Genomic DNA, 15,957 nt, shown 5'->3' on the forward strand with positions numbered 1-15,957 from the left:
CTGCTGTCTTCTTTCCCATTTTACAAGCCAATTGGTTAAGTCAATACCTAATCTACATACCTTTATTTCTGTGTGGATTCTGCAGTTGTCTCCTAATGGTCTGTTACCCACTTGGCAAAGAGGCTAGAAAGGTATTTCAAGACATAGATCTGATTCTGTTATTCCTATATTTAACTGTTCAATGACTTCCCGATATATTCTGAATACAGTGAAAAAATTTCTTAGTAGGACTATGCAACCTTGTAAATTTTAAGCCTACTGAATTTTTCATTGCTATCCTCTTGTTTTCCCAAGCTGTACTGGCTTTGCTTTGGTTCCTTAAGTAGGCCAAGTTCTCTACAGCTTTAAAGTCTTTGCCATGCTTATTCCCTGGACAAGAATACTTGCTAGCCGTCTACCCCACTCTGGCCTGGCTAACTTCCACTCACTGTGGAAGCTTAAAGTCACTTTGCCACCAATGTCTTTCCTCTACCTGCTAGGACTAGGTTAGCTCTCCTATACCCTCTCATAACACTCAGTCTCTATATTTTTAATAATATCTATAATAATAAGCAATAATTGGCTTATAGTATATGAGCAATTAACATATATAGTATCTTTCAAACAAAACAGAGTTCCTTCAACTCAGGACCCTATCTCTTCCTCACTGCTATGTGTATGCTCAATATTTATAATTTCTTGCCCTGAGATGGTGCTTTTTACAAGAGTTTATATATATTGTGTGTGTACATGTATATATGTGTAACCTATAGGAAAATTTATAATAATTCTTTATTTTCTGTAATATAATCAAATCATTTTTACAGGTAAAGATTTCATATATACATTTAGTTTAGTAGCTGAAAAACTGTGTTGACGAGATAAATTTAATTAACTTTTCTCCTTTCTATAGGTAAAAAATTTGAAAACACTGAAATGTTTGGTCAGTATCCACTTCAGGTCAATGGGTTCAAAGATCTGCACGAGTGCCTAGAAGCTGCAATGATTGAAGGAGAAATTGAGTCTCTACATTCAGAGAATTCAGGAAAATCAGGCCAAGAGGTGAGCTTAGCACTTTTAGTATCTCCATACTTCTCCAGGTCTTTCTTAAAATGACATAAAGCATAATTTAAGGTTCTAACAATTACTAATAATAGAGAAAATACTCAGAAAAAAAATGTGTGTGGGTTTAATTTTGGTAACTTAGACATATGTGGAAATTATTTCACAAGTTCAACTATGAATCACTTAAACTTATCTCAATAAATTTATTTTGTTGTTAAAAACCCATCTTTATATGTTTTTTTAGTCAAGGTGCTAGCCATTAGCAGTATGCTAGTCCTACAAGTTAAAAAAGAAAAACACTGATATTAGGGTAGATTTTTATGGAGGTGTATATTACTATTATCAAATATTGTTGGCATTTATTCAGGCATAAATAGGAAATACCTCGTTTTTTATAAAATTGCTGATTGCATAAAGTCTAATGGAAAAACTTTCTCAAGAAAGAAGTAATTAAAAAAACATAACATAAATCTTTTATTTGTCTCCCCTGGTCTGTTTCTCTCCACCTTTCTTTGTTTCTCTAGCTTTCTTCAGCACCATCTCTGTATCTATCCATTCACATATTTTATCTGTTGGGGAGTGTTGACTATAATAGAAAACAAAGTGCAGATCATGTGCCCGGCAATCAGTCCTTGTGCTACAGAGTGAAACAGTGATGGATAGTTGTCTAGATGTAAATTCCATGCACGAGTGTATAGATGTTTTATCTCTGTGGTTCACTATTGTATCCTTAGTGGGTAATGTGGTGACTGCAGATATGGTCTCATGCTTAGCAAAAAGAACCTAAGGTCTTTATACTGAATAGGCAGGTGTTTAATAATTAAATATCAAGTAATAATATCTCTGTTTACTTAAGAAAGACTTGGGTTCTTGTTTCTTTGAGAATAAATGGCATTTGTCTAAATTGTAGGTTTAGACAATTTTAGACAATAAATTTCTCAGAATGTGTGAGGGACACATGGCTGTAGTTATATTGCATATAACCATTTTTAACTTATTCAGTAAGTTTATTTAGTATATCATTCCAGAAATTTAAATTCATAGCTTTTGCAGTTCTCATTGTGGAAAAAAGAAAATAGATCCCCAGAAATCTTACCTATTTTCTGTTAAATAAAAGGGTAATGAGTTTGCGGCATGAGGCCATGGACGGCATTTTTTCCTTATATTGGCAGAGTAGTTTTTATGTGAAATATACTATGTTCTATTGTTAAATAATCTTCCTCACATACTTATATTTTTTAAATAAAAATTGTTTATTTTTACATAGAATCTGAAGTCTATTTTTGGTACCAGGGATTGACTTCAGAGGCACTCGACCACAGAATCACAAGCCCTGTTTTATGTTTTATTTTGAGACAGGGTCTCACTGAGTTGCTTAGTGCCTCACCATTGCTGAGGCTAGCTTTGAACTCGCAATCCTCCTGCCTCAGCCTCTTGAACTGTTGGGATTACTGGTGTGTGCCACCACGCCCGGCTTTACTATCTTTTTTATTAATATTTAAATTAGTTTATATTTCATTATCTCTTCAGAGTATTTTATTTCTTCATGAAACCATTGATCTTTCTTAATACCACATACTCAAACCAAGAAAAATATTCAAACCAAAATATTTAAATAAAATTTTAAATTATTTTAACTAATAATAATTGTGTTGAATTTTTAAATAATTTTATTCAAAATTATGGACTATTTTAAATTGGTATAATTCCTGTGAATAATAGCTTTTTCTTCTTACTTAATATTTCCTAAAAGATGATTTTACTTTGACAAACACACAAAAATCTTTTTTTGTTGAAGTGGCTGCAGATGACTAATATAAGAAGGACTCCAGTGTCTAAAATTGCTTAAGTTAAAACATTCAATGGGTTATGAATTTTAAATTTCTGGAATGATATACTAAATAAGCTTACTGAATGAGTTAAAAATGGTTATATGAAATATAACTGCAGCCCTGTGTCTCTTAACTCTGGTGACACATTCTGAGAAATTTATCCTTGGGAATTTTGTTATTATATGAATAACAGCACACCTACACAAACCTGCATGGTCTAGATCAGTCACTTGTCATGGCTTCTTGTGCCATGAATCAAGAGACACAATAAAATGAGATATCTGAGATAAATGTGGTACTTGAGGGTGCTGCCAGAATAATATGACATACTGTTTTGCGGTAAAGGGTTTATTTTATTTTATTTAAATAAGTAGAGGAAATATACTCTAAAATAATTATAAAAACTAGTGTAGTAAATACAGAAGTGAGTAACATTTATTGTCATCAAGTATTATGTTCTGTACATAGTTATATATGGTATAGTTTAATTGACTAGCAATGCAGGTTTGTTCATACCAGTTTGGACTACAGATGTATCAGCAATGCCTTGCTCTAGGACATCATGAGGTGACAGGAAGTTTTAAGTTCTATTATGATCTTACAGGACCACTCTCATATATGCAGTCCATCACTGACAAAAACATAGTTATGCTGAGCATGGCTGTACTCACAAACTGCTTTTCTAATTTAAATTTTTTTAAAATTTTTAATTTGTTCTTTTCAGATATACATTACAGTAGAATATATTTTGACATACTCTACATATATAGAGTATAGCTAATTCTAATTTGGATCCCATTCTTGTGGTTGTACATGATGTGGAGTTACACTGGTCATGTATTCTGATATAAGGGTAGGAAAGTTATGTCCGATTCATTCTACACTTTTTCCTGTACCCATCCTCCCTCCCTTCCCTTCACCCCCCTTTGTCTAATCCAGTGAATTGCTATTCTTATCCCCTACCCTGTTGTGTGTTAGCATCCACATATCAGAGAGAACATGCAGCCCTTTTTTTTTTAAATGGGGAGGAGTTGTCTTATTTCACTAGCATAATAGACTCCAGTTCCATCCATTCACCAGCAAAAATCATAGTTGTTTTTTAATGACTAATATTCCACATTTTCTTTATCCATTAATATGTTGAAGGGTACCTAGATTGGTTCCCTAACAGCTATTGTGAGTTGAGCTGCTGTAAACATTGGTGTGGTTGCGTTGCTCTAGTATGATGATTTTAAGTCCTTTGGGTATAGTGGAGTGGAATATCTGGGTCCAATGGTGATTCCATTCCAGGTGTTCTGAGGAATCTCTATACTGCTTTCCAGAGAAGTTACACCAATTTGCAGTTCCACCAGCAATGTATGAGTGTATTTTTCCTCCCCAATATCTTCGTCAACATTTATTGTTGCTTATATTCTTGATAATTGCCATTCTGACTAGAGTGAGGTGGAATCTTAGTGCAGTTTTGATTTGCACTTCTCTAATTGCTAGATATATTGAACATTTTTTCATATATTTGTTGACTGATTGTATTTCTTTTTCTATGAATTTTCTGTTTAATCCTTTTGCCCATTTATTGATGAGGTTATGTAGTACAGGTGGCAAAGATTTTCTGCCATTCTGTAGGCACTCTCTTTATACTCTTGATTGTTTCCTTTGCTATGAAGAAATTTTTGGCTGATACCATCCCATTTATTGATGAGAAAATGCTTTCATAACAAACTATTACATCCTTTTGTGTGAGATATAGAAGCTAATTATGTTTCCTAGACTTCATGTCTTAGAGAACAACTTGCCACAATTTGGGTCATTTTATTTCTCTCAGTCATTGTGGATTCACATGAATTAAAATGTGTAACTATTCAATTTTAATTGTGACACTTAAAATATGATAAAATGTGAAAGTAACAGTTCTTGAAGTAGACTTGCATGAATATCATAAAATTGAGTATGGAATATTATGCTAAGAGTTCAGTACTTTTATTTATGAGATATATGAGGTAGTGTTTTAAAATTTTACAGTACTTATGGTTATGAATATGAAGTAACATTCTTGACAGTGACAAGGAAGATCAAAATAAGTAAAACACTTTCTTGTCAAATTTTAAACTTGAAATGTTTTTAATATTAGATCTTTCACAATATTTATCTACTCCATTTTAAGTACTATCCTTATAGGAAATTTCTTAAATCTTGACTTTGTGTAAAAAATAACCTATATTCAATTCAGGAAATCTCAGTTCAGTTAATTAGTTGCAATTTTGGAGGGAGAAATAATATTGAATAACCATTTATTTTGTTAGCTTTAATTTTAAAAAGTAACTTTTCAGCTCCTAGTCATTTCAGATTGCCAGGTGTGCATCATTTCCTGTTTTTAGATATTCAAACTTAAGTTAATATGTTCTTAGTTTATTGATGGATGTGTGGTGGTATTTTGTGCCACTTGAAATCATCATACATGGTAAATTATATGCAGCAATTTCTTTTTTATAGTAGCATATTGCAAGGCTTATAGAAATAAGTGATTCAAAAATATTTGTTACATGATACTTTACTTCTATATTTCTTGATTTGCAAGTTTTAAAATTTTCCTTTGGAAAATTGAAAATGGAACCACCATTTGACCCAGCTATCCCTCTCCTCGGTCTATACTCAAAGGACTTAAAAACAGCATACTACAGGGGCACAGCCACATCAATTTTTTAGCAGCCCATTTTACAGTAGCTAAATTTTGGAACCAACCTAACTGCCCTTCAATAGATAATGAATGGATAAAAAAAAAAAAAAGTGTCATATATACACAATGGAATTTACTCAGTAATAAAAGAGAATAAAATCATGGCATTTGCAGGTAAATGGATGGAGTTAGAGAAGATAATGCTAAGTGAAGTTAGCCAATCCCCCCCAAAAAAATGCTGAATGTTTTCTTTGAAGGAAGCTAATTCATAGTGGGATGGGGAGAGGTAGTATGGGAGGAATAGACAAACTCTAGATAGGGCAGAGGGGTTGCAGGGGAAGCGAGGGGGTATGGGATAATTAATGATGGTTGTATGTGATGATTCTTATTATCCAAAGTACATGTATGAACACACAAATTGGTGTGAATATATTATGTATATAACCAGAGATAGGAAAAATTGTGCTCTATATAAGTAATAAGAATTATAATGCATTCTTCTGTTATATATTAAATAAATATATATTAAATAAATTATATATTAAATAAATAAATAAGTGTATATTAAATGAATAAATATATTAAATAAATTATATTATATTATAATAAATAATTTATTAATACATTACACATTAATTAAATAAATATTCATACTATATTAAATAAATAAATTTATTATATATTAAATAAGTATATATCATATATTTATATATTAAATAAATAAATATATTTAATACATAAATATATTATATATTAAATATACTGTTATATATTTAATATATACTAAATAAATAATATATATATTAAATAAATTTCTGTTATATATTAGATAAATAAATAAATTTTCTTTCTCTTTATGTAAATAATATGTTTATATAAAACTTGAAACCATTATAAAAAAACAAATTTTATATGAAATTTGGTTGAATTGTTTTTATTCTAATTTGTTATATACGACACCAAAAAAACAAATAACCCAATCAATAAATGGGCCAAGAAATTGAACAGACACTTCTCAGAAGATTATATACAATCAGTCAACAAATATATGAAGAAATATTCAACATCTCTAGCAAATAGAGAAATGCAAATTGAAACCACTCTTAAGATTTCATTTCACTTCAGTCAGAAGATCAGCTATTAAGAATACAAACAACAATAAGTGTTGGTAAGGATGTTGGGGGAAAGGCAGAATCATTTATTGCAGGTGGGACTACAAACTGGTGCAGCCAATGTAGAAAGCAGTATGGAGATTCCTTGGAAAACTCAGAATGGAACCACCATTTGATCCAGTTATCCCACTCCTCAGTCTGTACCCACAGGACTTAAAAACAGCATGCTACAGGGACACAGCCATATCAATGTTTATAGCAGCACAGTTCACAATAGCTAAACTGTGGATGCCTTTCGTAGATGAATGGATAACGAAAATGTGACACACACACACACACACACACACACACACATATACACACACACACACACACACACATATATACATACACACACAATGGAATTCTATTCAGCATTAAAATAGAATGAAAAATTTGATTGAATTTTATGTTTCATTCAATAGCTATCAATTGACATTGTGGGTGAATAAAGTATAATACTTTCAATATACTGCTAAAGATGGAAGACTTGTTACTACGCTTTTATTTTAACCACTGTTTTTTTCTTTGGGTTAGAATTTCTAATGTAATGAATTATCTTGGAAGAAAGATGGTTGTTAGAAGATTTTTCTCTTTACTGATTATGAGTAATACCCACTCTTGGAATTTTTAAAAGGTGTGGAAAACTTAGGAAGAAGTTGAGTTTAAACTAAATTTTGTACTTAGTTCTTTGTGATGTTAGAGGTGTGATGGTGTGCATAAAAATGTTAGTGTCAATTTGCTGTGTCTAAAATTTCAATGGAGAAAACAGAAACTTGATATGAAGTTTTTTGTTTGTTTTGTTGTCTTTCAGCATTGGTTTACAGAACTACCACCTGTGTTAACATTTGAATTATCAAGATTTGAATTTAATCAAGCATTGGGAAGACCAGAAAAAATTCACAACAAATTAGAATTTCCTCAGGTTTTATATTTGGACAGGTATGGTTTACTGTACAACATGACTTAGCTTCTTAATAGTTTTAATAAGCAAATGAAGAATTTATTGTTTTTATAGGAAAAATATTTATTTTTTTAGAATAAATCTTTTGCATGATATGTCTAATACCATTTAACAAGGAAAATTTAGAGCTCATGTTATATTAGAAAAGTATAGTTACTGGGAATAATTTTATAAGGAAATTTAAAAATGAAGTTATTTTTGTAATCCTAAAATTCTGTTTGAATTTTAGAAAGCACTTTTGTATTATCTGATATTTTATTGTAAATTTCAAATGAATTGATTCTTCTTTGTGATGTTTAGACTGAAGATTGTTTCTGCTTCCAAGATATTTGAGACTAATTTGAAATAATTGTTAAATAATTTCAAAAATCATTTTTGAAAGTAGTTAATAATTTTTTTTCCCTGATAGATACATGCATAGAAACAGAGAAATAACAAGAATTAAGAGAGAAGAAATCAAGAGACTTAAAGATTACCTCACAGTATTACAACAAAGACTAGAAAGGTACTTTAACCTATATGAAATTTTAACTATGGGAAATTACATATTTGTTGACTGTCTAGATTTTTTATTGTAAATGTAGGAGTAATTCATCATTCTGGATTGATATATTGCTTGAAAGGTTTAGTTTTGAGTTTTGTTCAAAACTAGAAATAATCTATAGTCAACTATAGAACATTGTTCTAGCATTTGATGTTAAATATCTCATTGTCAAGAGGTAATGCCTGTGGTGTTGAAAGTAAAAGTGAAGTTGCATTAATCTAGTATTGAGCATGAAACTAAACATTACTTTTGAGCTTTCTATTAAAATGAATAGCACCTAAGTTTTTCCTCTCAACACACAGGATGCAAACTCAAATAACTGTCAGGGCCTTTTAGAAGCTTCATGAAGGAGGGAACCAGGTGAGGATTAAGGTTGTGGTGAGAGAATCCCAAACAGCACTCCTGAGATGGGCGAAATGAGTGCTTTCTAGTACCAGTGGGCCATGCCTTGTGTAAATGGAGTTTCATTATTGTGTAGTGCTTCACATTATTTCCAAAAGAAGCCAGCATCTAGACTGTTGAACTTTCTGCAAATGGGTGAATCAAAAATATATAGACTAAAATGTGGCCTGAGAGATTCCCCTTTGCAACTTCTGACCTGATCTTTATTCCCTTACTTTAGTTTTATTTTGCAAATTGAAGCCTAAATTTTTTGTACAAAAATAACACATCTTATTATAATTTGTATTCTTACAAAGTATCAGTAACCATTTTGAGAGATTCAAATGGTGTTTGGAGATGGAATTCTCAGTTTCTATCTTCCTGTTCAGATACAATTTAGACTGGTGTTTGTAAGTTATAACAGTATATACATACTTCAGTCTCAGTCAGATTTTGTTTCCTTCTATCTTAATCAGCTTTTGTTTCTTCCTTTGAGGAACATCTGATTATGTTTTCTTCTTGAATGCATAATCAGTTTTGCCTTCTTCATTTGAAAGCAAATAAATTTCCTTGTTGAGAATTTTTGAAGTATTATATCATATTTTGTAAGAATTCTTTTTAAAAATCCATATGTGCTCTCTATAAAAATAAAAGCCTTCATATATTTTATGTAACAGATATTTAAGTTACGGTTCGGGTCCCAAACGATTCCCCTTGGTGGATGTTCTGCAATATGCATTGGAATTTGCCTCAAGTAAACCTGTCTGCACTTCTCCTGTCGATGACATCGATGCTAGTTCCCCACCTAGTGGTTCCACACCATCACAGACATCATCAAGGTGAAGTTTCCTTTGTGAATCTGGCAGCTGTTTGCCTGTATTACATGCAACTGATGGAAGGAAGGATTTAGAAAATGTGTGCTCTAACTTACTTTGAAGATTTTATGTCTTCTGGGAGCATTCTTATTTCAGTATTTTAGTAGAGTTTGTGCTTCCAAATTAAAGTTTTCATAGTTTTTTTTTAATGTTCAGAATTATATTGTACATTGATTTGGTATGAGTTTCAACTGTTTGTCAACCATTCAAAATAATGCCTTTAAATTAAAATTTATTAGTGTAACATAAGTTGATAAATTTTAGAAAGAGAAGATCTTTTTAATTTCAGCATGCATTAGTTTTCTTTTTCTTCTTAAATGTGAGTAAGCCATTTTTACTGTAATGTCAATTTTATCTTTATAATAACGGAGTCCTCATGCATTACAAATCTCATCAGAATATTAAGTCAATCCATGTATTTCTTTTCTATGATCTGTTCTTTTTGAAATTATAGGGTAACTCAGTGCTGTATGTTGTCTAGTGCTTTAGTTTGAAGACTAAATGAGAAATATTTTATGCTTTCAAAATACAGCACAACAGAACTACAGGGAGTTCCTTCTTCAGAACTGCCCAGCACATCCCCTCCATCAGTTTCTGCAGTTTCATCGAGGTCAGTAATACACAAACCGTTCACTCAGTCTCGGATACCTCCAGATTTGCCCATGCATCCAGCACCAAGGCACATAACAGAAGAAGAACTTTCTGTGCTGGAAAGCTGTTTACATCGCTGGAGGACAGAAATAGAAAATGACACAAGAGGTAAGAAGCTTCTCGTAGTGTAGCTAATGTCACCTCAGATGAATATGTAAAATATTAAATTGAGAAGGGAAATCACTTGTGGAATTCATATTTAAATATTATAGTCATTTTTTTTTCTAGAAGAGATTTTACGTCAGATAACTTAGTTTGCCTTCCCATTTTTATGATCGTAATATCAAATTCACAGGGACCAAGAGTTTCCTCAGATAACTGATTAATGACATAGCAGATGGTATGATTTTCTAGTTTCGTGTTCTAAATTTATATCAAACTGGTATTCACAGCTACTCTATTGGTGAAATGTCGTACAATGACAGAGTTTATATTTCACCTGATGTTTGCATAATGAACAAGTTCAAGTGATAAAGAAGTTTTCTTTAGGCTTAAGAGTTAGAAATGTGAATTTTCATTTTTAATCTCCTCTCTACTGAAGATATGATCTGTGAACCCAGTGCCAGTATGGAACATAGTTTAACTGGCATGTAGCAAAATAGGAAAAATAAGGACGGTGCTCTGTGTGTGTGTATGTGTTAGACTGCAATCTATCTTTTCTTTGAAGAAACTCATCTTTATTCTGAAATTATCTCCTTATTTTTAACATAGACTTTTGATTTTTAATGAAATCATATTGTTTATGTTTCATGGGGGATTTTATTTATTGTATATTTTCCTTATATGTCAAAACATAATATCCTTTTATTGGCTCCCAATTTTATGCTAATTAATTAAAAGAAAATAGGAACTACTGTTTAATACTACAGGTTGAAATTATATTGAATACTGATTGCTGGATTCTATATGACCAACTTGACGCTCTGTAGACAATATGAGAATAAGTGATCCAATATAATAGAGCGTAAATGATGGTGACTAACAATTAGCGTTAGTGCTGTAAACATTTTATTCCTTAGTATTTCTATATGGGGGAATTTTTAAATATTTGAACTTGCTAACAAATATTAAGTAAACACAATATTCTCGAACACTGTGCTAGGTATCGGATAATTCTCCACTTGGGCACGGCAGGCTGTTTCTATAAGATCATATTCTTAAGGGTGAAAATTTGGAAGCTTTTTATACCAAGTAGTGGCACTGATGGAGAAGAAATGAGGGTACTTAAAATAATCCTTGGAGACAGGTGACACATGTAGGTCAGTGATAGGTAAGAAAGGAATCAGGAAGGGTTCCTGTGGTTCATAATAGTTTGAGTACTGAACATTATACTTTAAATAAAGGCAAAGACAAGCAGGTTCCCTTGAAGAAGAAGAAAGCTATGTTAGATTTGAGGAGTATGAGGGAAATTCGTATTATGAGGTATAATACTGTGGTTCCTCAGGTGTTTGTTTCCTCTCATCTCTATTGATAGTAGATGTTAACAGTATTTTTCTAACTACTTAATAGAACCCCAACACATTGATATAATATAATTTATTTAATTTTCATAATGATATATTGCTGGCTTTCACACATATATTTATATACTTTTGTAAGTACTGTATAAATGTGCCATTTGTGGTTCAAAGTGTGTATATCTTAAATACTGATGATTCAAGATTGTCTCTTCAAAACACTGAATCAAGCTGTGTGTGAGAAAGCCTGTCTCTCAGTGCCCTCCCAAACCCTGGGGACTTTTAATCTGTGGTAGTCTAGGAGTGAAAAATGTGGTACATCAGTGTCTTGATGTGTATTTCCTTAATTATGAACGAAGCTGAATATTCATATTTTTCTGTGAATTATTTAGGTCATTTCCTTTTTTTGGTAGTTCTGAAGATGGACAAGGACTTACCACTGAACTATGTCCCCAGCCCCATTTGCCTATTTTTTTTAATATTGAGCCATTTACCTTTTTCTTAGTAATTAGAAAATTTAATGTATTATAGATATTAACTTTTTGCCTAGAGTGTAGGCTGTAGATAATTCCGATTTATCATTCGCCCTTCTTTATACTGATTCTTGTTTGTTTTGTTTTGAAAATATATGGTTTTTGAAGTTATGGGTGTGTTTGCAGCGTCTTCTGCTTTATTTTTGGTTCCTGGGTTTTCTATCAGGTAAAGACAGGTCTTTCTCTGCTCTAAAGTTTCTAGTATTTTCTTTGATTTTTCATGGTTTCTTCCTGATTCTTTTGAATATATTTCCAGTATGTTGTGATTACACTTTAGTTTAGCCATTTCCCTAATAACAGATATTTAGATTATATTGAGTTTTAAAAATTATTATGGAAAACATAGTTATGAACATTCTTATATCAGAGTAGTTTTATAGAATTATTTTCTACTGTAAATAGAAATAATTGGAAATGAGAGCCCTATAATTATATTCCCATTGGTGATTTTAGTGGGTTTTTATTCACTTAATATATATGTGCATGAATTGTGGTGAAGTTATTTTCTTAAGTTATTTCATTTTAGTATTTAAGGGGGAGTTAGCTTTAATTTTTATTGAGTCCTTCTTTTATGTTGAAAAACAAACTTTGGTTGTATCAGCTCTGCAAATTTTCTAGATGATACATTTGCTTTGGTTTTTCCCTGTGCATTTGCGACATATCTTTTATGAAAGAGAACTATATCTCATTTTACACAGATCCAGATAGTAACATTTTATGAAATGTTTCAGAAATTTTCCTTTTTTCTCTAATATGTTTATAGGTAAACTTTCATCCTGGTATTATAATTTTCAGTAGAAATACACTTGATGTTAATCACTAAATGTCACCTTGCATCATTAGATTTACAGGAAAGCATATCCAGAATCCATCGAACAATTGAACTGATGTACTCTGACAAATCCATGATACAAGTAAGTGAAATTTTTAGCTAATAATCATTATCAAAATTACTTACGTGTATTTTAAGTTATGTTTACGTTATTTATCTTAATTAAATTCTTTGTTACATGATTTTTATAAATTTTATTATAAAATAACAAAAAAGCTAAACGATGTACATTTTTTAATTACAAGTGAATGGGAAAAATTTCATGACAAATTATATAACATATTTTCTCCATTCAGTTGTATTATTCTGAATCTACTGCTTACACATTTTATAGTTTTACAATACAATTTATCAAAAAGTTTCAAAAGGTCTCAATTTTTTTGAAAAGTTCTATAGGAAAAAATATGTGATTGTTTTCAGGATACAGGATGTGTTGAGAAACCCTAAAGCTCAAAGCATTTAAACTTCTGGCATATAGTATATAATTTATTTTGCTAGCCACCAGTTATGAAGTTTTGGAAAAATCATGTATTATATAGAAAACTTCACCCTGAGTTCTATATTCAAGAAAAATAAATAGATCAACAAATACCTACACAACAAATGTATTTTGAAAGTTTCAGATAATCATTCTCATATCCAACAACACAGTTTACGTATCTTTATAACTTTTTAAATTTCCCTCTTTTTTGTGAGTTCATAGTTTAATATTTTTTAAATTCAAGATTTTAATTCTAACCTATTAGAAAAATGTGCATCCATGCTTCCTCTCAAATTGGTAGTTTTGGGTTTCATGGAATGTGGTATTATTAGACTTCTAATAGTTGCAGTTTAACTTTTTTTTTTCTTTTTTTTAGGTTCCTTATCGCTTACATGCTGTTTTAGTTCATGAAGGCCAAGCTAATGCTGGGCACTACTGGGCATATATTTTTGATCATCATGAAAGCAGGTGGATGAAGTACAATGATATTGCTGTGACAAAATCCTCATGGGAAGAATTAGTGAGGGACTCTTTTGGTGGTTATAGAAATGCCAGTGCATACTGTTTAATGTATATAAACGATAAGGCACAATTCTTAATACAAGGTAAGAGTATAAAATATATAGTGTAGTATATAGTTTTAAATAAGTGGCACTTCAGTGGGACTCTGTCCTGTGCTGTAATTATTAATTGACACAGAGGGTGATGTTCCATGATTAGGTAATTGGAAGTGAGAAAGCTGGAATTGAAAAGTTATTGTCCAGAACTGAGAGCTGGCATACATTTCGTACTTAAGAGTTGACTATGAAATGTAAATCTGACTTTTTTTCTCCTTTCTAGAAATCTTTTAATGATTACACCCACTTAACTAACTCATTTAAACTCCTTAGCCTAACAGAAGGCCTGTTTTCTGGCCTCTGTCAGTCTTTCCAGCTTCAGTTATCACCTTCGTTCATTTTGAACTTCATATACTTCACTGATATTTGAGTTACTTTCTGTATTCAGCTCACATCAAACCACTCCACACATTTGTATCTCTGTGTTCTTAAGTGTTTTATTTTTTGCCAGTAGTGTTCTTCATTTTTCTTTTGCCTAATTCTTACTCCTCTGTCAAGATTTCAATTCAGGTGTCATCTCTGTAGTTTTTCTTAACCTGCCAGGAAGTACCTCTCCTTGTACTATCCTAGCATGCTTACATTGGCCATTTATTCTTGTGTATTATTGCTGTCTTCGCTCTGATCTGCTCAGAGTTTGAGTCCATGGCTTACCATACCTTAATCTTTTTGTTTCTAATATGAGCTCTGCATATAGAAAACATTTTGTTGAAGTTGATAAAATCAACTTTTGTTTTTAAGCTTTCAGCAAAAACAAGCAGTCCACTTATAGCTGAAAATGTGAAGTTTATTTTGTTTGTGTGCATAGTAGAGGTCGAGTGAGTCTTTTAAATAGTTTTAAAATATCTTGTTATATTTATTAGTTTTTATAATTGTGTATTTTTATTACTATGTATTACTGCTTCAGATGAAAAATAACTTTAGTTTCATAAAATTGTGAGTTACTTTGAAAAGTTTTACTTCACAAGTAATCAAACATCTGGTATTTTCTGAAATAAAAACCTCAGTGTTGGAGTAGTAAAATATTTTCAGAGTAAAAACAAGTGACAGAATTACCTAAATGACTTATCAAATATTTGTATCATTGTTTTTTCTGAAAAGCATTTGGAATTTTTATAAAAATTAAATTATATTGATAGGGTATACTGTAATAATACATAGTATATGTTCCATTTAAAATAATATGTAGTATATAACCTTATTTGGAGCTTTGCATTTTTCTTTTAACTCTTAATTTTATACTAGTTTTTGAAATATGATTTGCAGAGGAGTTTAATAAAGAAACTGGGCAGGCACTTGTTGGAATAGAAACATTACCACCAGATTTGAGAGATTTTGTTGAGGAAGACAACCAGCGATTTGAAAAAGAACTTGAGGAATGGGATGCACAACTTGCCCAGAAAGCTTTGCAGGAAAAGCTTTTAGCATCTCAGAAACTGAGGGAGTCTGAGTCTTCTGCGACAACAGGTTTGTCCATTTTTATTAAGTTGTATTTTATTATCAGCAAACTTACATTTGTTATTATTGTGTTATAAAAATAAGATATGCTTATTGAATTTTAAAAAAATCCTTAAACTTTTAAGTATGAAGAAGCCAGTAGAAATTATCTGAAATTCCAGCAGTCAGTAATAACCACAGGTAACATCTTAATTACCCATTGGCCAGGCATCATTGTTTGCATGTAGACCTTTTTTCAACATAAGTGTGATTATTCTGCTGACTTTCTAACTACCCTGCCTACTTTGAGTGAGCTAGTCTCTTAGCAAGAAGCAAGGAAAGCTATGAAATAAGCAAGCAATGCAGCCAGTTCACTAAATCTATTAGAAGAATGAACTCTAATAATTTCGGATTTTAGAGAATGACACTATTGGTATATCCATATATATTTTATGTAGTATTGAAATAGCACCATTAATACAGGATA

The 15,957-nt window shown here is 31.3% G+C and overlaps 1 protein-coding gene across 3 annotated transcripts in view; it reads left to right on the forward strand.

The window, feature by feature from the left end:
• Usp25 (ubiquitin specific peptidase 25) overlaps window positions 1-15,957 on the forward strand; it is a 137,862-nt gene that overhangs the window by 78,135 nt on the left and 43,770 nt on the right. For all 3 annotated transcript variants that reach the window (XM_026411960.2, XM_026411967.2, XM_026411974.2), the window contains 8 exons: window positions 893-1,041; window positions 7,516-7,643; window positions 8,075-8,170; window positions 9,268-9,429; window positions 9,998-10,224; window positions 12,950-13,020; window positions 13,796-14,024; window positions 15,300-15,500. In XM_026411960.2, coding sequence (XP_026267745.1) covers window positions 893-1,041; window positions 7,516-7,643; window positions 8,075-8,170; window positions 9,268-9,429; window positions 9,998-10,224; window positions 12,950-13,020; window positions 13,796-14,024; window positions 15,300-15,500 — 1,263 coding nt within the window. The remainder of the gene's footprint in view (window positions 1-892; window positions 1,042-7,515; window positions 7,644-8,074; window positions 8,171-9,267; window positions 9,430-9,997; window positions 10,225-12,949; window positions 13,021-13,795; window positions 14,025-15,299; window positions 15,501-15,957) is intronic.

This window comes from Urocitellus parryii, chromosome 2, assembly GCF_045843805.1.
Source record: "Urocitellus parryii isolate mUroPar1 chromosome 2, mUroPar1.hap1, whole genome shotgun sequence".
NCBI classification, from domain to species: domain Eukaryota; kingdom Metazoa; phylum Chordata; class Mammalia; order Rodentia; family Sciuridae; genus Urocitellus; species Urocitellus parryii.